This window comes from Phodopus roborovskii, unplaced genomic scaffold (genome assembly GCF_943737965.1).
Source record: "Phodopus roborovskii unplaced genomic scaffold, PHOROB, whole genome shotgun sequence".
Lineage (NCBI taxonomy): Eukaryota > Metazoa > Chordata > Mammalia > Rodentia > Cricetidae > Phodopus > Phodopus roborovskii.
The window spans coordinates 20432647-20458044 of NW_026126567.1; the positions used below are offsets into that span (position 1 = coordinate 20432647).

Here is a 25398-nt window from a genome sequence, read left to right on the forward strand (position 1 = left end):
CATCATCTCATCTTTTCTGTCTAAAATAAAAAGGTTTTAACCTTAACATAGCAAAATACATAACAAAACAATTATCAAATAAGAACCTTATTATTTAACAATAATATTAACAATATTTAGTCAGTTAACTATATTTAGTCCATTACCATTTAGCAAGATTTGAAGAAAATATTTTATCATCTATCCTATTTTTTGTGAGTCTAAAGTCCCATATGTGACATATCTTTAATCCTAACTAAGGAAAACTATAACTGTAACTATCTGTCTTCAACTCCTTCAAAGACCACAGAAGGATAATATATAAACTCTAGAAATGACAGAGACAACTCACTGCCTGGTCAGTCACCTGAAGTTCTTCTGTCATGTTCCATCTTCAGCCTATGGACCATAGTGTGTCTGGCAAAATCCTCAGCAAAGCAGGAAACTTTAAACTGTCCACCTGTATTGGCAGTTTGTCAGTTACTTTTTTTCTGTGTCCTGCAGACTGTCTGGCAGACTCTTCCATAAAGCAGAAACCCTGTAGCAATGTCCATCTTGAATCAGCAGTCACTTTTCTGTGGATCCTGCATGTCTAATTTATACAGCATAAAGTTAAACAGTCCAGACAAGATCAGTATATTTCCCAAATGGCTAGTCTTGCCATATTGAAAGCAAACTTCCTAATGCATTTCTTTGATGTCCATCTTCCTTTCTGATGCAGGTGGTATTGCCAGGAGCAGTTACGTCTCATTGTCAAGAAAAACCATAAACCATTTTAAATGCCATATTCTGTATGTCTTTCAAAGGTTTGAAGAATGCCTATTCATTTCAAATACATCTCTATATCTAGAAAACCTAATTAACTTACCTATAAGTTTTGACTATTATAGGTAACTGTCTAAAATCTGTACTAAATTATACATTACATTTTTAAATGAGCTATATAAATACAATACCTAAACAAAAGGAGAAATAGAAATATCACAAAATTGACCTTAAATTGTATCAATAAATGAAAATCCATTTCAAAGCAAAGTATTCATATCTATACCATAATCTTCTTTTTACCTTTAAAGATATTGGTTGTGGTCATTAACCATTTATAACCAACACCATTTAAATGAAAACAAACATTTATAGACAACATTTCGGAATTTGGGCACCATTCTTTCCAAACTGCTTTCTGCTGGTAGGGGACGCTGTCATGGGGATCCTAAGAAGATGCAGAAATCCTGTCTGTAGTGATCTGCAAGGCTGCCTTGTCCCATGGACAATGCTTCAGGGACTCTTGCTTGATCAAACCATGTTAGTCTTGAAGGAATCCACAGCTTTTCCTTTTCTGTGGAAACAAAAATAGAAACCCTTTACCCAGTAACCTGTTCTTAGACTTAAATTTTGAAGTCAAAGCATTTTCAAAATATATAAATTGGATTAATTTAACAGCATTGATAATCAAGTATACTTCCTTAACAATTGGGCGATGTAAAGACACCATCATAGCATATAGGATGCAGAATCTTTTTATGCTTCCCATCTTTACATGACTTTTTTATTACTCTATTTCAACTATTTCATTATTTATTTATTTATTTATTTATTTTGAGGCCGGGTTTCTCAGTGTAACCTTGGCTGCCCTGGAATTTATTTCGTATACCAGGTTTACTTTAAAATTACAGAGATCCGTTTTGCCTCTGCCTCCCGAGTGCTGGAATTAAAGGCCTGTGCCATCAGTGTCCCAGCTATTATCTTTAGCTGCTCATACACACCATTGACTTGTTAGCAGCACTTTTTAAAAACCATGTAGTTTTTTGCCGCTTATGCTGAGTCAGGAAGCCTCTCTTAAAGGAGCTGTGCAAATCTCTGTTTGCTCTCTAGCAAAACAGAGCCCAACCAAGAAAAATGCTGCTACCAAGAAGCCTTGCTTGTCTCTGTTCTTTTGTTTCTGAAATCCTATTTTAAGCTTTTGTTAAGTTTTAAGTGAAAGTTCTTGGCCCCATGTTGGGCATCATTTTGTTTGGAGCAGGTTTCCCCCGCTGGCCTGGGCTCACAGCCACGCCAGTCCCAAATAACACACAGAGTCACTGTATTAGGTATAATGCTTATACACACACTCCATAAAGCTGAGCTAGCAAATTTCTGTCTTTGATGTTTGAGTTGATAGAAACAACTTATGGTCATGGTTTCATTTCATAAGAATACATATAAACTATTCACAGTAAATAATTTTAATGAAGTGTCAGATATTTTGCATTTTAAAATGTAATTAATCTTTGTTTTTCTTTTGAAAATTAGCTTTAATTTCCCCTTTTCCTTAACATGTCATATTAATTTGTTGACTAAGTATCATAGATTGAGTAGCTTAGACTCTGGACATGTATTTCCCTGGGTTTTGGATGCTAGAAATTCAAAACTAAGGTTAAAAGTACTGATTCCTTCTGAGGTCCCTCCTTGACATGCCCATGTTGGCTTTCTCTGTGTCCTCCCCCTTCTCTTCTCTTTGAGCATGTCCTGATCACTTGTTTCTATAGGGACTGCACTCCAAATGGATTAGGGCTCAATCAAATGACTTCATTTTTGCCTTAGTCACCTCCTTAAAGTCCCTGTCCTCTAATACAGTCACATTCTGAGACACTGACTTCCACATGCGAATTTGGAAGCATCTTGGTTCAGACTACAACAAGGCTCTAGAAATTAGCCAGTGGTCATTCAAATTAACCCTTGAGGGGCTGGAGAGATGACTGCACTTCTGTTGAAGGCCCGAGTTTGGTTTCCAGCATCCTCATAGCTTACAGCCTCTTCCAGTTCAGGAAACCCAAGGCCCCTTTCCTGTCTCCGTGTGCCAGGTAGCATACTGGGTGCAGAGCATGTTGTTACAATGTCATAATGAACCCATCATAGCTAAGTGAAGCTATATTGTTTTGAAAATTTCGGTTGGTTTTGTTACTTTTTTCTTTCTCCTTCCTGTTTTCCCAACCATCCTTTCAAATCCTTAGAAAACATTCTGATTTTGTTTCTGAAAGTTCACTTTCAAAAGAGTCTTTCTTAACTGTAAAATCTCACTCGAGTGTGGTTGGTTCCCTTCACCTGAGTTTCCTGCTGACATTCAGGCACAGGTTTCTTTTCTCTTCCATTACACATTTCTACCACCAGCCATACTGTCCCATTTGGTGGTAGGAAGTGTTTAAAAAAAAAAAAAAAAAGTTTGTTTTGAAGAAGTTGTTTGAAATGACTAAAACACTAGCTTATACTTCACAGCATAGTAGAAAAATGCCATCCAAAATGCACTTTCTTATTCTTCAGTAAATATAATGTTCCTAAAGACTAACAAAAGAAAGAATTTTGAATAGAATTGTTTCTGGCTACCTGCAGGTAAAAGGGTCAGCCTCTGGGCAATTGCTCCAATTGGTGGTAAAGGCACAGTTTGTTCCTGTGTTCTCTTAATAATACAGAGAGCAACAATTCTCTTTTACCTCTAGAAAAAAATAAGAATAACAGCTTACACTTTCACATTTGCTTTTATCAGTCCATCAGAATTGGTGCTTTGCTAACAGTTAGAATACCTTTTAGGGAATGACTGATGTGGACCACAGGAAGAAGAGAGAACTTGCTTAATGTAATCAGGACTTTTATTACAAATAAAGAATAAGTGCAATGAAGTAGGGTAGTATCATTTCATTCAATCAATTAAGATGTCATGTTGGTGCCTAAGTACTGCAAACATGAAAATATCCACGCACAAGAATGGGTTTCTGAACTTGTTTCATGGACGGGTACAGTGCTCATGAGACTTAGCCTTCTCTAAGAACTGTTAGCAGTTAGGTTGTGGGGGGAGGGGTGTTAGTTTCTTCAGGGACAGTCACTGATAAGTTGCCCCTGCACTAATTAATAACCTCCCACCCACTATCCGGCAAGAAATAAATAAGCTCAATGGGTCACACACTATAGAAGACATGAAAGTAGGAGGGGCTTCTTGGGATTCAGGAGGAGGGTGGGGTGATGATGACTGTTATTCCCAACACAGTGCTGCTGCATCTGGCATATGTTTGAATGTAATGAGCCAGATAGGTTCTCAGACCATTTCAGACTATTATTTAGCTGTAGTGCTCCCAGATACCTTTCGCCTCTCCATTACCTTTCAAGGTACTGGTTCTTGAAGTAAAGCCCTACATTATACCCTGTTTGTTATGTTTCTTCTGGACCTGCCTGCTTCAGATTCTCATAGCTGGAGTCCTGCTGCTAGTGTTCTCCTATCTTGTTTCTACAGCAAAACTTGAAATGATAGCTTGCCACTTCACACCTGTGATGGTTAATAAAGCTTATCTATTAGGGTATCTCATATCTTACTAAAGCATGTAAATACTCTAATAAATTATAAAAATTAAGTCGTGAGCCATGTAATACTTAAAGATGGCTGCAAAAGAGCAACTATGAGTTTTTGTGTTTAGGCCAGGTTTCTTTATATTTTCTTTTACTGTTTTAAAAATTAGTGTACAGGGTATTAAGTTTCATTGTGGCATATTTCAAGTTTTATATTTTTGTTGATCTTCCTACTTCTGTCTTCTTATCAGCCTTCTCCTCCTGTGCCCTTTCACACCCGCCCCCAGTAGCCATCTTCCCCCTTTCAGGTCCCACATGGCCTTCTCATCTCCATCTTCGACCCCTCTGCTTGCCCTCTCATGCTCCTCTTTCTAGTTTCTTGGTATTTCTTAATTCTAAGTAGACCATAGAAGTTTTCCGCCTGGGGTTCGGAGAGGCCTTCACTGGTCCCACTTGGTGATGTACTGCAGGGTCTGGGTCCATCAGTTTGAACTAAGAGCTGGCATTTTATTTTGTCGTCTCTTGGCTTCAGTGTGCATGAAAACTGTTTACCAGTAAGGGTCTGTTCTCAAAAGGGACAAATGAGATGCTGTGTCACCTCACAATGGGTTATTTCTCCTAGCATAGCTAAGAGCTCCACAGTTCCAGAGTGAGGCAGAAAGCTCAGATGACATGCATTTGCGATTTCACAGTATAGTAAAAGCATGAAATAAACCTAAGTCAGTAAATGTCTGAGTACTAGTATCCTAAGTAGATCACAGATAATTAATATGTTTTCTATACATGGGTAGACTTTAAAAAATAACAATTATTATATTTTGGGAAAGGAAATGATAAATAAATTTCTAAAGTTATTTGTAAACCATAAGAATTATTCAAATTTTAATTATTTATAATTGAAGTTGTTATTTTTCTTAATTTTAAACTTTTCTTAGAATCAAATATGGGCATATAGATTAACTAAATACATAATGACTGGTTGTAAATTAACTAATTAGGTTTATTTGTTTCTTTTACTTGTGACACATGGGCTTAGAAAATAATTTATAAAGGAGGTCCCTAGCTAGTTTCAAGGTTTTTAGATCAAGAAATTTGAGATTACAGCTGAATGGTGGGCAAAACTCCATGTTCTGATCATGGATTTTGGTGTCATTAAAGATTATGGCTATCTGCTCTCATGATAAATATCCATTGAGTCGAGTCTTTTGGCTCATAGTCTTTTGTTGCTCACAGTGACCTGAGAGGAAGTTCACATCCTCGTTGTTTTGATCTAGACTCAGCAAAGTCAACAGACTTGCTTAAGATTATATGGCTACTGTACGGGAAGAATAATTCAGTTCATATCCATGTCTCTCTGCTCTTAACCCACAGTCATACTATATTGCCTCTTATAAACAAAATTAGATGGCTACACTTTTCATTAATATTGCTTGTAAAATCTCTAGCATGAGGTTAGAAAATATAATTTTTTGGATACACTAGGAAGAATTGTATATTGGTGTCATGGTTAAGGTTTTTATTGCTATGGTAAACACCATGAGCAAACACAATTTGGAGAGTAAAGGATTTGTTTCATCTTACAACTCTCAGCTAACACTCCATCATTTTGGAAAGTCGGGGCAGGAACCTGGAGGCAGGAGCTGATGCAGAGGCCATGGAAGAGAACATCTTACTGGCTTGCTCTTGTGCCTTGCTCAGCCTGCTTTCACCCAGGACCATCAACCCAGGGCTTACACCTCCTACAGCAAGCTGTGCCCTCATGAATTAATCATCAACCAAGAAAATGAACTGCAGGCTTAGCCACAGGCCAGTTTGGTGGGGGCATTCTCTTAATTGAGGCTCCCTATTCTAAAATGACTCTAACTTGTATGAAATTGACAAAAAAAAAAAAAATCTATCCAGCAAAATTGATCAGGTTTGCATTCAGCTATTGATCCAACAACAACAAAAGGATGACAAAATTACCAAAATCAGCAAGAGATTTTTTTCACTGAACACAGAGTACAAACATCAGTCCAGGTCTGGAATTATTACTTATTGAAGTATTCTCCCTCCTCCATTCTCAGTCAAAGCCTTTCAACCATAGAGCCGCTGCTGCACCAGTGGGCTCGGCTAGAGAAGAGGGAAATGTCAACAGGCAATCGTGCACACCTAGCCCATTATAAACAGAAAGGCAGTGGCTTTCTCCTAATCCCATCCTCTTGATTCCTGTTGATGTATTAGCTTCAAACTACTCTACTTCTCACCCTAGATGTGAGGGATCCTAGAAAATGAAGCTTTACTCTTGTCATTAGGCTGGATCACTTTCATGAAGGAGGAGAGGATGCATGCTGTGTGGGCATTCAGCAGTAATGGCCACAAGAAAATAGCTATTAAGTACTCATCATATGCAAGACCAAGAACCTATTCATTAATCCAAAAGGGCTAAATATGGATGAGATATTAGTGTCTCTTAAATGAATAACCAATATTTCTTGATGATGAAAATGGAAAGTATTGGGGAAAAGTCAAGGGAATTCCACATCCACCTTCATGAAATCTAGTTGGATTTTTGTGTCTATTAACTAGCACAAAGAATGTGAGAGAAACTGAAACGACTGTTTTCGAGAAAAAGAGAACAAATTTGGCTTTGGCAATATTGAATGTACCTGAAAACCCACCATATCCTATTAGGATGCATAAATATGAGTTGAAAGTTTGGGATCATGGTCAGGACACAAGATAAAGATGTTAGTCATTATGTGGTCATTCCCCCATTTATAATGAACTAGAACATCTATGGAATAGTATGTATAATGAAAAGATTAGTTAGATGGAAAATTTAGACAAATGTATCAAATAAGGATAAGAAAAAGTGAAGCCAGGCTGGGAAAAAAAAAAAAAATACTGAGAAGCAGTAGTCAAGGAAGTAAGGAGAAACCACAAGGGGCATTGTGTGAGAAAATGTTCTAAGAGCATGTCAGGAAAGGAAGAAAACTAAGAGGTCACTGGCTTGCAAATAGGTGTGACATTGTAGAGCAGTGTTTCTAAGTGCTGAAATGGAATGGGTTAGATTATTATTGCTTCTGAAGAATAGAATGGTACCTTCCTTTATTGATGCAAAACTGTGACCTCTCCAGCAAGCTGACGTCTCTAAGACTGGCATAGGTCGTATTCCGGGAAAATTTGGGAAATTAATGGAAAGAAGTAAAAGACATTTGCAATCATGAGCAGACTGTGAATAGAATACAGAGTTTCCATAAGGCCAGGGGTGTAGGAAGCTCAAAATTACCTACTGATGACACTTCTTTATTTACTAGTCCTCCAAAAAAATACTTTACTCGATTATTTTTCTTCAGACCAAGTAATTGCAGCTGGGTTCTTGAATAGGTACTGGTGGACATGCTACATTTTTTATTCTGGTTTTTACCTCATGCTGCTATTGGATTCATATATTGCAGGTGTTTTATTGACCTTTACTTGTCTCCTAGGACACCTGGTGAATCCTGCAAACAGGGCCCATATTTCTAAACCCCATCCCCTCTAGTGTTCCCAATTCTGCATACAGTGGCCACATGATGAATTAAATCAGGCAAAAGTTTTGCTGTTTTGTTTTGTTTCATTTTTGAGATACTGGGGATTGAATCCAGAGCTTCCCACATGCTAAGCAAGTTTTCTACCACTAAGCTATACCCCATGCCCATGGTGGAAACGTTCAAACCAGCATCATCAATCTTTAAATTAAAAATTTCACCTCCAGAAAACTGGTTGGTTAGCATCCTCCAGAACACCACTTCCTACACTCTCCATGGGAATTAAGAGACTAGGCAACGAAAGAATCTTACAGCAGTATCTCATGATACTAAATGGTGAAGAGAATAATTTATTGGCAACATCAATGTTAATTATTCTGTTCATGCACATTTGTTGAATATTTATTGATTTCCTACTATTTGCTAGGCAAGGATATAAATTTACAGGACAATGAATAAAAAGTTTTTCTCCAGGAGATGATGATCCATACATAAATGGTGGGTCATTGGAAAGATGAGGGCAGTGGGAAGAAGTGATAGCAGACTGAGCAAAGAGACACAGGAAATGAAATGATTAAACCATAACGAAGACTTCATGTAAGTAGTTTAGGAGCATGCAGAGTAATGCTTGATTCTCCTTGAATACCTGACAAGAGATTTCATCTCTACTGTGCCTTGGAGGGTGACTGCTTTTCCCCAATGGGGAGGGCCCAGGGAATAGCTCCTTCTACCTTACACACCTTTTTTCTAGCCCCGGCTATGACAAAGGCCCCGCATAACGGCTGGAAGGAACCAGTGAAGCAACTTGCATACACTATTTAAAACACTGCCTCCCATGAGGTATGTAATAATAATCATAACTAGCGTTATTGTTGCACTGACTGAAGATAATCCAGGGAGAATTTCAGTGTATCAGGCTCCAGAGAAAATTCTGGAAGGATTTTGGCTCCCTTCCAACCTGCAGCTGTACTTTAGAGTCCTTTCCTGTGAAGTTGTAGCCATCAGTCATCTTTAAAAGGATTTTCATCGGTAGAGTATTGCTCATAAGGACATTCTTACATTTCAGTCCAGTGTCTCTGCCTCTCCCTCTCGTGGACTGATCATACAGTAACCTCACCAGGAGTCACATCTAGACATACTTGTCCCTGACAATTAGGGATGTTTTTGTGTGTGCAGTGGGATGTTGAAATTAGTCACTGTAAGAATCTTAAGTGCTTCATGTGAGGAAAAAAAAACAAAACAAAAAAAAAAAAAAAAAACACCTAGCTTGTGTGAGACCTTAATTATAATTATGGGTTTTTAAAGGGCAGCAGATATTCTTTTCTGAATTATGATATCATGTAAAGGCATAATGGCAAGAATGATACCAAGCCCCATTCATGTGATCCCTTAATTGTCCGTCGCAAAAGTCTCGCCTCTGTTCTCTGCACTGCTCCCACACTGCTACCAGAAGTCTTGACCATACGTTCTAACCTCCCCCACGTTTCCAAAGGTTGTTAAACCTCATTGTTTCCTAATCTTTAGGTCTACACATTATTTCCCTCCATGTTGTCATTGCTTCTCTTTTACTGATAAAGGCAATTTATTGACAAATGACTTTATTGGGGGCTTATAGTTAAGAGGGTGAGCCTATGACCATAATGGCAGGAAATAGGCAGGCAGGAAGGCAGGGTGTGAGGTGTTGAGGGCTTATGTCTTGATCCACAAGCATGAGGAATGTCCTGGGCTTTTGAAACCTCAAAGCCCACCTCCCAGTGACATCTCTTCCAACAAGCCTATCCTTCCTAGCACATCCCAAACATTTCCACCAACTAGGGACCAAGCATTCAAACATATGGTCCTATGGCAGTCGTTCTCATTCAAACCATCACACTCCCCAAATGAGATGAAGATTCTTCCAAGTTCTAGTTGATTGATACATAAAACTTGCTTTGTTGTTGATGATATTGTTTTCTGCCTAGCATTTATAATAATTCCTTAGACTAGTGTTTTGTACTACATATTGCAGGTTTAGTAAGATTTGTTAAATTGAAGCCAACCAGTGTTTGAGGAAACTCATAGTTCTTTGTCTGAGAAATTCATGTACAAAGATTGGAGTAGGCAAAGTTGATGCAGTGCTGTTGGTGGGGTGGAGGATAACTGTCTGGGAAATTTCCCAAAACCTTCAAATGAGGACACTGAAGATTATGGAACTTTTATTTTTAAAATTCAATTTTTTATCAACTGTATCTTAAAATTTTAATGATTTCTGGCTTTTCAATTGGGCTCTTCAGATACACTGTTACTTTCCACTAATTTTAGATACATGGGAAAAACATTGACTTCTCCAGGCCACTTAGGAACTCCCTAGAGTCTGGAACATCCTGAACAATGATAATTTCTTGTAAATTTCTGCAGTTCATGATCTTCTTGACATTAACATATGAAACATTAAAATGTTGCCAGGAAAGCCTTGTCCAAGACTTTAGTGATCTGCAAGCAGGGTAGTTTTCAGCTAAAATTTTGAACTTTCTGTTTTTGCTCCACTAAATAGAATAATGAGCATTCCTTGTTAATCTGCCAACTGTATTCTGCCTGACAATTGTTTAAATTCTTATTTGATGGATAGTGCAAAGATAACACTAACTATTTCTTAAATAAACCATTTGACTTATTCACATCCATACCTCATTTCTTGGGTATAATAATAATTGAACTGCTTTTACACCACTGTTAAGGTTTATAATTTTTGCTTATTGTGTTTTGAATTAAAAATACATTAAACAATTTCAATGTGAATTATATTATCAGGTCATAATTTTATAGAAGAGGTTGAATTATATATATAATTATTTTAAGAATATTTAAATTCTTCCTTTTTCTGTTAAAGGACTTTTTATTTTTCATTGTTTTATTCTTTGGTAGCTTCATACATTATTAATTCACAATGAATTTTAGTCTTTTCCCTCCTCAGTTGCCCTCTCTAATTCACAATTAATTTTAGTCATTTTCTCCTTCCAACACCCTCCCTTTCCAATCCTTTTTCCCAATTCCCTCCCCACTTATTCTCATGTCTTCCTTTTGTGTGAGCTCCACTGGAAGGGCTTGCATGAGTATGACCAGAATGTTACTTACAGGGATGTGAGCAATTTATCAGTACTTACTCTAACTGTAGAAAATTGCACCCTGTCCCTCCAACAGCCATGAAACTGCTAAGACTCCCCATCTTATGGGGGAATGAATGGGGTCTCATGGTCCACTCACCCATGCATGATGAGAGAGACTTTGTATAGGTCTTGTGCAAGTAAACACAAAGTGAGGAGTGAATAAAATGGTTATGTCATGTCAAGAAGATATCTTCTTGTGGCATATCTATCTTCCTGTCCTGTCTCTTATATTTCCATACCCTCTTCCATGAGCCGTGAAGAGGTGATATAAATGTCCCAGGTAGGGTCAAGACTTCACCAATACTCATTCTAAGCACTTTGACCAGTTATGAGTCTCTGCATTAACTTCTGCCCATTGCAAGACTGAAGACAAAAAAAAACCTGATATCTAGATATAAGTGAGTATTTAGAAGGCTTTTTAACAACATTGTCATTTAGCAAAAATTAGTAGGTTCCCAACCAGGGCCAATGGTCTCCACAGTCACCAACCAGCACTTGCCCAGATTTACAGTGCTAGGCATGCCTTCCCTCCTGCAGAGTGAGCCTCAAATCCAATCAGAAAAGAACAGGTTGACTGCCATCACAGTCATGCCGTGGTTGCATCAGAGGTTGTATCTTGTCTAGTAGGTCATTATCATAGTTCATAGGGATCATAGCTGGGAAAGACAGTTGATGACCTCTCTTCCCAGCAACCTGCTTTCTGGCATTATTAAATACATCATACACACACACACACACACACACACACACACACACACACACACACACTAATGTAATTTTAAATGATTTTCTTGTTCCCACTTTTTCTTTTTCTCATTCTTGATATTGCATATCTATTTGTGATTGAAGACACAGATATATCCCCATGGTAAACAGAATGGCACAGTCTTACACCATCAAGCTACAGTTTTTAGTTCCTTTTTGTTCTTGATACAAGCTATACTATTTAATTTCTTTTCATGTGATAACCTTGTGCTCAGGCACAGCACTTTACCATCAACGGTTATCTAGGTGTCCTCTTGAAATTTTTTTAGATGAGTCTTTTCTGTTGCCTGAGCTGGTTTTGAATTTATAATAGTCATATGCATTATCTGCTAAGAGAAACACAAAATTGAGGAAGGTATTTTCCTGGCTTTGAGTATTAAATATAATATTTAAAAACAGTCTCATTTGCCAATTAAACTCTTGCTATATGTCAATTGTAGTGCTAGGTAGAGGCATTGTTCTGTTAACCCTTGCAGCAAGCCTAGCAGAAAGGCTTTGTTTTTTTCCATGCTTTTAACAGTTGGTAACTGAGACACTTAAAGCAATTGGTCCAAGAAGGTAAACATAGTAAATTATATGGCTAGAAGTCAGACCAGTGATTCAGTGTCAAGAAACATGGTGCTTAATGAATGTTATTGCCTCTACTTCCTGCTACAGTTAAAGCTTTCTTTTTTTTTTTCATTTGAATTCAGATATGATGGTCTTAAGAGAAAAAGCAAATAAGAATATAATGCTAGACTGCTTTCCTATCTAATTATGAAGTAACTCAAAATGAATAGTAGCAGATAGTCTCTCTTTTTTTTATAAATTATAAAAATGAAAAAATAAATTCCCCCAGATACAGTTCCAAATCTACTGAACAATTAAAACATTTCATGTAATTGAAATATTAAAAGATACACGAGTAAAATTAAAGATGTCCATATATGTCTCAATTTGAGGTCAATGTACTTTAAAAAAATTTGTGGAAAATATAGTTTATTAAAATTATTCATACGTATATTATTTAGATATATAGATGGATACATAATGGAAATCTTGACTCTGCCTATTAAAATAGTACAATAAAGATAATAAGTAAATTGGTACTTTTAAATGAATTTATTTGAAAAAGAATATCATGAGCTAAATTTGTACCAAATAAGTGAACTAAAAATAAATAATGATATTCTTATTAATAAACACCATCATTCCCTTTATATAGACATTTCCTGGGAAAGGAGGCTGCAGTGTTTTGAATAATTTAATTATTTTTTAAATAATAAAAGTTGAAAGGTAAGGTGAACTAAAAAAAAAAATTCAGTTGCCACCTAATTTAAGTGTGGATTTTTAGATTAATGAATTTGATTATCAATGTTTTATGCCATCTTAGAAACAATTATTTTATTTTACATTTGAGAGTCACTTTTTAATAAAAAATACATATAACTAGAAATTGCAAAGTCTAGAAGAAACAAAACAAGTCATTTGGATATAAGTGTTTAATTTATGACCACTTGCCATTCAATTGTATTGGCCAAAATGTTTCTATCTATCAAATATTTATGCTGAACCACTATTTCTGACAGATATTTTTATGAAGTGACAAGTTTTCAAGTCACAGCTAGTGGTTTATATAAAATACCTATTTTTCAAAAGCTTTGCAAAACTTGCCTGTACCTATCTTTAGAAAGCTCTCAAAGATAGGCTAATAATAATTCTTAAAATTAAGAGTGTTTTAACATAAAGAAAGATCCAATAGCAGGTAAGGAAGAATCCAGCTATTAATAACACAGTAATAATATTTCACTTACATTATACTAAACACAATGTAACAAAACACATATTGTTTCTAATTTTCAAAACAATCATGCAAGAAGGATAGGATTGTTTTTGTCATCTTACAGTAAGAATATTAAAGATGAAGTAATTTGCCCACACTTGCTCAGCTTGTAAGAGTCTCCCTTGCCCCAGGTTTCTAGGCTCCGAGGCCCACATCTGTTCTTTCTTTTTCTTTTATTTCCTTTTATTTTTTTTTTTCTTTTAAATTTCAGCTTGAGGACTCTTGGCAGCTAATCCTTTACTGTCTGTAATAAAATTAAATCGTGTCCATTAGTTTTAACATTAAATGTATTTTATGAGAATAGGTCATTAACATAAAATATTTATGTTGCTTTTCAATTTACCAGAATATTTGAGCACAAGAATCCCTTGAACCTTGACTGTGCCACTTAACTATCTAATTATTTCAATTCCAGGAAGATTGAGCTATTGTAAATAATAATGACTTTCTCTAATATTTCTAGGATTCATCAAAACTCCTGCCACTGCTCAGAAATTAAACTTCTCTCTTGGTTTTCCTAAAAACGCTCAGATTTTCATTAATTAGATTTTATATTATCTTTAGGTTTTCAGTGATGCACAAATGGATTAAAGAGAACGTTTATGGCTACTAGAATTGGTCTGTATAGCTGCAGAGGCAACTTGACCAGACTGTGTTTTCTTTCAAACTTTAATCAGAAATTTAAGAGTTATGCTTCCTAATGTTAAGACAAATGTTTACTTCCCAGATTTTAGCTAAATGCTCTTGCCTACGGCCATTGCTGTTTTGAAACGTTTAATGGCCCTCATTGGGTGTGGTGAAAATGCTGCAATTACTTGGCTAAAAACAAAGGTTTCATATAAATTTAATTTTTGTTTTAGGATAATTACCGTTCACTTTTGTTTTATATGCAACTGAGTTGGGTATTGCAGTACGCCCCGAGGACAATTAAAGCACTGAAATAGGAGCAAGCTAATAATGGCTTTGCGTGGTGATACTGACAGCTTCTGCGTGTTTGTCCATCTGTGTCAACAGTATCGATCAGGATGGGAACCACATAGAGGGGCAGATACTGTTTCCACTAAATCCTCGGACAGTGATGTAAGTGACGTGTCCGCGCTTTCAAGGACTAGTAGCGCTTCTCGTTTCAGTAGCACAAGCTACATGTCCGTCCAGTCAGAGCGGCCAAGAGGAGACAGAAAAATCAGGTAAGGGCGCTTGGCCGAAACCACTCGCGGATCCCAGAGAGAGTTCTTCCTTTGCATAAACATGAAATGTTTGTCTATAATATTGGTATATATTGTAAAAGCAATAGAGTATTCTGTATGTGCCATTTTATCTTATCTTGGTTAATTTTTATGGAACTGATGACAGTTTTGCTTATCAGAATTTTTGAAACAATACCTTTATGCTTGTAACTTAAAACTTAAACTATGACAGTTAACTGAAGGTGTGAATTTAACATTCTGATGATTGGGGAAAACAATTACCTTGGGATTTTTTTTCCTGGTTGAAAATATTTCATTAATTAAAAAACAAACTATTACTTTTTTAATAGGAGGCTTTTCTACCCTCTTGAATTATAAAGACATGGAAACACTGTTCACCATGTCAAGAAAATTTAGTATCCGTTACTTTTGCTTCCAGTTTCCTCTTGTCTTTTTGCTTTGTGGATATTGGATCTCTGTCTAATGGAGAGACTGCAACCCCAGCCTGCTTCCCATGTCATGGTATAACTAAAGATACAATTTTAAAACTCTCATGATTAGGTCTTGCTTACTAGTGCATCCCTGGTATTCAGTGAGAAAATGCAGTCCACGTCTAAACGATTTAAGTTTCCCCTAAGTTATGACTGTTTTCATCGTCTCTCTGTTGCATTTCACTTGCATTCCTCCTGACTTTTCTTTTTTCTCTTTTGTGTTTCTTTGCATGCCTTCCATTTGTGTTTCATTCAAAGGACAAAGGGAGTAGAAGAGGGAGGGCAAGGAGGGGCTAAGCAAGAAGAGACAGTTCAGGAGGAGAAGGAGGTAAAGGAGGAAATGATTAGTGAAGACGGGAGAGGGAAGGAGATAACAGAAACATGCCATGAGGACAGAATCAGAGAACCGGGAGAGGAGGGGAAAGCCCAAGATGCCCCAGAGCATGGGGAAGAGAGAGAACCATGGAGAAAAGATCACTTGCAGAGGAGTCTCTCCCAAGACGATGACGACAGGTAAAGCCGCTTGACTGTGTAGGCACCTCCTTCCCCTCAGTAACATGGCTTCTTTCCGTGTCTCTTATTATTTCATGTTCAAAGTTGCCTCATCTTCTTTTGTTGTCCTGTGTGTGTTAGCTTCTAACACAACCCATTACTGCGCTGGAAATTACCATCAGGTTGGTTTGCAAAATCTGTGATTTATATCCACTAGATCTGAGCGTTTACCAACAAATCCCAGTTTGATTTTATTTTATGTTCTTAGCATGAATTCACAGCACATTTTCCCCAGGTTCCCCCTAAAGATGAGTGAAAGGGGACCGTGCAAGTCCTTTTAACAAGAGTGGTGACTGTTTGGGGAAAACAAGGCAATACCTTAAAATAAGATTCTATGGGGGCCTAAATTTTTAACATAATTTACAAAAAAAAAAATTGCTTAGTAGAAAAAAACAACTTCAAAAATTGGAAAAGGCTTGTTAAGTCCCTATCTCCCTTGAGACTTAGGATTTTCTGGAATGGGATGTGCAGGGCAGTGTGAGGCCTGAGAAGACTTAGAAGCAGGGCAGTGGTCTTCAGATTCTGGTGTTCGTTATTCTGACTGGTTTTGTTGTTTGAAACAGCATCTCACTTGTAGCCCAAGATGGACCTGGACTTGCTATGGTTAGCCCAGGCTAGTCTCAAACTCATATTCCTCCTGCCTTAGACTCACTCCAGGCATGCACCACACTGCCTGGCCCTTGAGTCTCTGGACAGACGTGTTAGACAATGCTTCTCTCACAGTGCACTCAGTTGGAGAGACTGCAAGGTCAGGAACGAGGCACAGGAAGAAACAGTGGTGAAGCTTAAGAGTGACTGCTACCCCTAGCAGAAGCCACCGAGCCTCCCGGCACGTGCAGGGCTCAGAGCAGTCAGCAGAGTGGGGGCACACGGCCCGTCTCAAGATGAAGTGTTTGCTTTAATTACAGCTATTTGAGTATGAAAATTGCCAAGTAATGTCATTTTGAAGCAATCAACTTTTCTAGCAGAATTTCATTTTTATATTACACAAATTTTACTTGAGAAGCAAAACATGTTTATGTGTCGATTTTAAATTATTATATCAAACCCCCATTTCAAAATGAAGAGCAGACAATTGGGATAGGAGTTTTCCCGTTTAGTATACATTCAGTTGTGAATATTTCCTGTCTTCTTTCAGCTGTATCTGTACTCTATTAGGTCTTCATAGCATGTAGTAAACATTTATTATAACTTTAGGTAAGCACATTTTGTGATTTGACTCTAAACCAGGAATTTGAAGTCTGTTTTGTTATATATCTAAGTTGATAATTACACTGAGTTATCATATAATTAAAATAAACACTTCCTGATTTGTGGAAATTTTGATCATGTCAACCAACTCATAGAGGAACTCTTTCTGAGAGATAGTCTACTTTCTTCCAGGAGCACACAGCAAACTGTGAGTCTCATGTGTTTTCTCTGTGCTGTTCAGAGATGACACGAGCCCCTGAGGTTTTCCTAGAGCCAGTTTTTTACTGGTCTACCTGGCGTGGTAGGCAGAAGCTCAGAAGTGTATGATATAAGCTCTCCACTCTTAAATTCTACTGTCGCTATTTTCTTCAGGTCAAAAAGATGAGTATATTCCTAGCGAGATGATTTTCTTGTACTCTGATTACTGTGGATGCTTGTGAACCTGTAAATTTTAAGGGCCAGGCTGACGTTTCTAGGCAACTTAAATTTCTTTAGGTGGAAAAAAGTAACTACTACAATTGTTCATAAGGAAATGTTGGTGTTGCCCATTCATTATAACATAAATTCTTGAATTTGATTTTATTTCTTAGGACCAATCTAGCTATCTTTATTCTGAGGTAAAATATGTGTGGTTATAATCAGCAACTTTGTGTTTTTTACTTGATATTACAATCATAGATTGTTTAAAAACTAATTGTAACTTATATTCTTATGCAACATCATTGGAAACTGTCATATTCTATAAGCCATGGATGTTTTATCTCTTCCATTTTGAATTCAAGTTTTACAAAGAAAAAAGAATTGTCCCTGTTGAGTATTTATAGTGATTCTAGTATTTACCACAATTACCTTAATGAACAAAAACACTTTATGCTATTATTTTTTCAATGATAATACCTTGTTGCAGGATGCATATTTCAGTGCAACACTATATTGTTCATTTGCAGTGAGTCATACTAAAGTAAATTTGCTACATGTTTAAGAAGAAAATGGGTGCCAAAAATAAATTTAAATGGTTCCGTAAATTTAAGATTTTTATATTTTGATTAATGAAAGCATTCATAATTGAGTGTTTATATTTACACAAATATATGTAGATCTGCTAAAATTATCCCATCACCTTAGTGATTACACATGGTATACTGTAGAAGGTACAAGTATACTCTATACATTTTCTGATGATGTTATATAATATAGGAAGAGAGAAATTAGGACTAGATAAGATATTGAGAGATAAAGTGAAATCATTCATTCATCCAGTATTTAGAAAACATCTCATGTACTGAACTCATAAGTGAGACAGAAATGAAATTAAACATTTTTCCACTGGAAGAATAACTGTTTTTTAGTAAAAGAGAAACAAAAACCTAGTCAATATAGCTGCTGGAAAGCACAAGGTTACAGAAAAAGGCATAGATGTTGAAAAACAATGGTTTTTCAAACCCAGCCACATTGATGTATTTGTGTCCAGACTAAACCATCTCCATTCTTCCAGGTCCTTTTCTGGGAACACAAGACAAATATTAAAAATAAGAAACCTGCCCAGCAGAGTGGTGCGTGCCTTTAATAACAGCATGTAGGAGACAGAGGCAAGTGGTTTCCTGTGAGTTTGAGGCCAGCCAGTTCTACATAGCGAGCTCCACAATAGCCTGGGCTACGCAGAGAAACCCTATCTCAAAGAACAAAAACAAACAAAAAAAAAAAAGAAAGAAAGTTTTCATAAGTTTTTATTAGTACTATATCTGTAAATGCTGCACAAATGTACTTTTCCTTTTTGATGAAGATTACTCTTCCAGTAGGAATTTTTTGGAAGAAAACATTGGTATACATTCAAGTTTTCATGATTAGTTGTCTTTATAAGAGAAATTTACACTATTGATTATCGAGGCAGGAGAGCCATTGTTACTTAATACCTTATACAAAGGTATTGCTGATGGGATGCTAAGTTTACATTTTAGTTTATGTTGTAGTTAAAATGTGGAAACATACTTACAGCACTTTAACGGGAAAGTATTATAGAAGGCACAATGTCTCATGCCTGCACTCCCAAAACTTGAGAGGCTGAGGCATCAATATTGCCACAAGTTTGAGACCAGTCTAGAACACAGAGCCAAACCCTTTTTAAGCGAAAAGGAGGAGGAAACGGAAGAGGGGGAAAGGACCAGCAGCAATAGTTCATGCAAAGATAACTGTGATTGGGACTCTGAAATGCATGCCTTCTCATCTTCACTCTGCATGGTCCAGTGCCTGCTTTGGCTGTAGAGTCATTCTTACCTTGTCAGTGATTCGCTGTGTTCCATAGTTTGGATGCATACAGTAGACAGCCACAAGAGAGTTAACATCATTTGTCATTCTGATGATATGACCTTATACTCAGGAACTCAAGAGGTAACTAGTTCCATGGTTAGCCAAGAGCACAATGAACAGTTAAACAGGTTTCTATAAATAGGAAGGTGTTTCCAGAATATATGCATTATTATTTAGTACTTGACTTACTACATTCCTTTTTTTGTTTGTTTTCTGGAAATACCTTTCTGTGCTAAATCATCTCAGAGGACACTGTGGACTATCCCCTTGTATTTAGTTGCACCAATGGCATATTTCATGTGTTTTCTTTAGGTTTTTCTTTCTCAATGAAAGTACAGCTTGCCTATAATAATATAGAATCTTATTCTAACACTGTCTTGTGCTCGTTTATAACGCTTAGCTAAGAAGGAAATAGAAATGATTGGTTGGCTACCACTCCTATAATTGTGATTCTGTATATTTAGGATAGGGCCAGGAATGTCTATATTGAAAAGGTTACCTCAGGAAATGAAGATGCTGACTGTCTAGGACATACTGTATTTTCTAATGAATCTTGAAATTAGCTTGTGAATTTCTGAAGAAGAGAGAAGTTGGATTTTTGATAGAGGTTGAGTTCGGTCAATTTGAAAGTGATTGTCACTTAAAAAAATTTTTTTAATTATTTAAAATATTATTGCTGTGTGTGCCAGTACATGTGAGAGGAAAACTGTGGAGCTGGTTTTCCTTTTCCTCTTCCTCTTCTCCATGCATCCTAGGGACCAAACTCAAGCTATTGGACTTTTACAGCAAGCACCTGTGGATGGAACCATTTCCCAGCATGGAGGATCATTGCTATTTTTAAGATTACATTTTGCAGTTCAAAACATGAGATGTTGTACCATTTACTTTTTTCTTTACTTTTTTGCAATTATATTTGTATTTTTAGTGTAATTTTCAGGCACTTTTTTATTGCTCTTTACATTTTGTTTTTGATACTGTTATGAATAAATGCTAGGATCTATAAGTGCAATTGATTTTTGTTTACTGATTCTTGTATACAGAGTTTTTATGACTGTCTGTATAAGACGTCTTGTCATCTGTGATTAAAGATAATTTTACATCCTCTTTCATAATCTGAAAACTCTGATTTCTTTTATATGATAACTGACCGGACTAGACACCCACTGTAATCTTGAATACAAGTGGCTCATGGAAGTCCTTAAGGCAGCCGTTTAGAATTGTGTTTGCATTAGTGTGAAAGATGTTTGAAGATGCTGGCCCTTAATGATTCTCATCAATTTTAGAAAAAGTTTGTGATCATCTCTCTAAGAATTCATATCTGCTCTGCAGATACGAAAATAGGATGGTCCCTTGTATTTTCTTGTTTCCCTGTTCTATTGCAGAATTTGAGTTAAATGTCAAAAGAATGGCTTGTGGAAGTCTTGAATCTGTGTGAAAGATTTTTGGAGGGGCTGTGTCTTAATGACACTCATCCATTTTAGCTTAGTCTACAGAAAACTTTCTTTGCAGCCAAGAGCTTTAGTCATCTTATATACCACAGAAAATACCAAACTCAGTATGGTAGAAACTCAGTATGTAGAATTAGATACTTTATTACCTCCCAACCCTTCAGACAAACAATCCTAATAAATAGCTTCCTCTCTTATTTCACTTGCTAGGGGTCTGACATCCCTGTACTCAGACTTGCACAGACTAGAAAGCTGGGCATAATTCTTTGCTACCTTTTCTCCATTGAACAGAATTGTCTCCTTCCTATCTCCAAGTCTTACTGTTTTTCTATTTAATTATCACTTGCGTCCTGACTATTTTCCTAACTCCATTTCTATTTTCATAAGTTAAACTATTTTTTTCTCATGGACATTACTAGAAAATTCTTATCTCTTAAAAACCATAAATATTACATTGATAGCATGAAACATAAAATTTTATGAAGTTCTTTAATTGTGAAACTTGATATAAAAATTGTCTTCACTGAATATTTAATAAACAATATGTGAAACATTGTCAGATAGGTAAAGGTTTAAATCACTGCCAAAGACAAAGGCTATATTATCATATTTGTGTTAAATATACAGAATAGGCAAATCTACTGAAATAAAAATATAGTGTATTCTATCTGTATAGAAGTTCTTTGAGATGTATAGTGTTTGAAACTGAACAACTGTTTGTGTTTGTGGCTATCTTAGTGTATCTGTGTGACTGCTAATGTCATAAGGTTTTGGTTTTTGGTGTTGGTTTCCTGGAGTAGGTAGTATTGATAATTGCACAACCCTGCTAATATTAGAAAAAAAAATACTGATTCATACACTTTGAAAGGATGATGTTCATAATATATTAGTTTTTAAATGCTGAAAGAAGAAATATTTTCAATTAGGTAGATATTAAAAATCCAAACATTTTTATTCATATTTTCTTCAATTCCAAAGTTCTTTAAAGGCTAGCTTCCTCCAATTTTCACTCGTATCTTCCTTTTCGCATTCTTGAAAATGCATTTCTTTTCTCATGATACAAAGAATCACAGGCTGTACCTCCAAGAGCAGATATCAGTCTTCTGTCCTGACATAGGCCTGTTTTCATCCTTCCCCACTGGCCTCCACTTGTACACTGTCTGTATTAAAAACTTCAGCAAACAAGCTAGGCTCATAAAGTTTAGGGAATTAAATATAAGAGCTGTCACTAGTCCATCATACTATTTTCTGGGTGCGGCAAAGCTGCAAGAGCTCGTCATACATTTTGGAGAGCCAGTCTCCAACGTGGACCGAGAGAAATGAGAGTTCAAACTGATCATGGTCTGGAGGCAATGCCCCTGAGAAAGGACTAAGAAAGCACAATGAGTAGAAGACAGACCTGCAGCTGCAGGACAAGCTAGAAGCAGAAGCAGGGTTGGATGCACTGGCTCAGCGAAAGGAAGGAAGCTGTGAGGATGAAGACATTACTAGATAGGCACTGAGGCGGTTGATACTACCTGATAGCCTCGGTTTCCTCAAAGCAGTAAGATGGCATCTTTTGACATGTAAGTCCAGTGTTTCTCCCATTTGTCTATAGAATGCCTTTAAGTGCCATAGCCTGAGGCTAGAAACAAATGGCTTTCAATTCTAAACAGGTTCTTACTACATAATCCTGGCTGGCCTCAAACTCACAGAGATGCAATTGCTTCTGCTTTTCAAGTGCTGAGATTAAAGGTGTGCACCACCATACACAACCGAATGACTTTTAGTAGATTTCATAGGGAAAGTTTCTCAGGGGGGAAAAATCATGATTTATTAATATCTTCTAACTAAACATTAAAAGTTATTCATTTAGTTTATTTATTCCTTCATTATTTCATACATATCTATAATATTCTTTGATTAAAGAATCCCCGGCCCACATTATCTCATCCATTTCTTCCTCCCACCAGATTCCCCCTCCAAGGCCCTCTCCTAGTGTGTGTGTGGGGGGGGGGGTTAGAGTCCTTGATCAGATAACGTTACAAACTACTGAGTGTAATGTCAATACTAGGAAAATTCATGTGTATTTTGAGATGTCCTGTAATGACATCATTTGAATTAGTGTTTCCTAATCTTCAGATGTAACTACTTCATATAATACTTCAGCATGTGTGCTTAAAACTTAATGGTATACCTTAATTTTATATTTTTACATTTGGCTTGTATTTTAAAGTAAAAATATATTCTGTTCTTGCTGTGTTTAAGTATGGAATTGTGGTATATAGTTCAAGACTATCCAGAAGACATCTTTGGAACTTAAAGTAACTATAAAGTAAACTATAACTATAAAGGTTCATGTAAATGAGCAGATGGGCGAAACTTTAAAGGAATTAAAAACTCAAATAACAGTTCACAAATACAGCAACAGAAAACTTATCCAAAAACTATGTAATGAAATTTATTTCTCATATATTGACACTAATAGAAGAACTCCTTAAAAATAGTTTACATGATTCAATAAATCTTATGAATACTGAATATTTTTGCTGACTTTTCACATATTTGAAATGTAGTTCATTGTACTGTTTGAAAAATCACTTCAAATAAAAACAGCGCAAGCACACAAATATGAAATAGACAAATGACCTACTTTCTGTATTTTCCAAACTTACATCAACATATTGGCTTGGGACCATTAGTTACTGAGATCAAAATTTATAACTCTAGAATTCCACTTATCCTGCGTGTGTGTGTGTGTGTGTGTGTGCATGCATTAGTGCATGTGTGCATGCATGCATGTGTGTGTGCATGTGAGTGTATTGCGTGCATGTGCAGACCAAGCTTCATCTAATGCTTGTTTAACAGGGTCTTTCCAAAGTGCCATCTGTACCAACTGCACCCCTCCATTGTTGCTGTGATCTGTTTCTTTGTTGCTTTTCACTTCCAAAACTATTCAAAGTTCACTCTTAAATGGCGATTATGAGTCCATGACTCCCACATGTTTTTTAGTGTTATTAAGCTTTGCCCACAATTTATTGAAATATACCTTCTTGATGAAAATATTTTATTCTATACATTACATGGTAAGAACAAATAAAATTTTACTTTTGAACCATAAAATATTCAGCAAGTTTTTCAGTTTTATAACAAATGAGAACTATAGGGAGCTATTTTTATATGCCTGTTAAGATTATATATAGTTATCCCACTTTCCAGTTGTTTTCTAAGTTATCACTTAACATCATCTGTCATTTGCAGAGTATTTCACTTGTTATAAATTATTTTATAAACCATACATATAAATATATGATGTATGGATGTTTTGCATCTAATGTGTGATGTTTATGATATTTTTGCACAAGTGTATGTTTGTTAATAAATAAATATATTCATCTTGATATATTGGACTTAAACAGTTAGGTTAGAGAGGGATAGAGCAAGCAACAGTACTTACATTTTGAGATAAAGACTCTCTTGAATTTAGATTCTTGCACCACTATGATAGGGAAATGTAAAATTTAAGTTGCATCTGTGTGCAGTGGTTATTACTACAAAAATGAAGTCTAACTGTATTTCACTGTTTCTTTTGGGGACCAGTGATATTGATTGCTGTGATCCTGAACTTTTAGTTTTCTGTAAGTAGTGTGTTTTTCTCTAAGTGACATAATGTAGCTCCTTTGTGAGTTTTCGTTTAAAATGGGTGAATAAATAAATGCTCATGTCCATATACTTAAAAGATGACGTTTTGGCCTACGTATACCCGAACCTATACAATGAGTGTAAAAGGTGACAAATTGAAGAATGAAATGAAACTTAGTGCCCTCTTCTCCAATCATTTAACTGGTGCAGTCATGATTTTCAATTATTTTATTGCATTTATTTGTTTTATCTGTGGAGAAAGGATAGGGTGCAACACTGAGCATGTGTGTGTCAGGGGACAGCTTGCAGGAGCTGTTCTCTCTTTCCACCAAGTGTGACCCCTGGATCAAACTCATGTGATCAGGACTGGAAGCAAGGGCAAACACCTTTACCTGCTAAACTGTCTCCCTCCCTCCCTTCTCTTCCCACTCCCAGGTTATTGATTACATAAAACTTTTAGCTTATGACTCATTCTTAAATTCTTTTTTATGTGCTTATATTTTTTCCTTTTTTATTTAAATTTGAAACAAGGGTGTTTTACATATCAATCCCAGTTCCCTCCTCCTCCTCCCACCCTCCCCTATTTCCCCCACCAAACCCCAGCCCAACAACCCCTTTCTGCTCCCCAGGGAGGGTGAGGCCTTCCCTGAGGGATTTTGATGTCTTTGATCCCCCATGTATCTAGGCTGACAGAGTGTCCTTCTATGTGGAATTGGCTCCCAAAGGCCATTCATATACTAGAAATAAATGCTGGTCCATTACTAGAGGCCCCGTAGACTACCTAGTCCTCCTAACTAACACCCACATCCAGGGGCTCTGGGTCAGTCCTATGCTGGTTTCCCAGCTATCAGCCTGGGGTGCATGAGATCCCCCTTGTTCAGGTCAGCTGACTCTGTGGGTTTCTCCAGCCTGGTCTTGACCCCTTTGCTCATCACTCCTCCCTCTTTGCAACTGGATTCCAGGAGTTCGACTAGTGTTTTGTTGTGGGTGTCTCCTTCTGCTTCCATCAGCTACTAGATGAAGGCTCTAGGATGGCATAAAAGGTAGTCATCAGTCTCAT

General features: G+C 36.6%; 1 protein-coding gene across 1 annotated transcript in view; it reads left to right on the plus strand.

The window, feature by feature from the left end:
- The window catches only part of Rims2 (regulating synaptic membrane exocytosis 2), a 380476-nt gene that overhangs the window by 280776 nt on the left and 74302 nt on the right, over positions 1-25398 (plus strand). Inside the window, exons 23-24 of the mRNA XM_051202763.1 lie at positions 14556-14728; positions 15478-15732. Of these exons, the coding sequence (XP_051058720.1) occupies positions 14556-14728; positions 15478-15732 (428 nt within the window). The remainder of the gene's footprint in view (positions 1-14555; positions 14729-15477; positions 15733-25398) is intronic.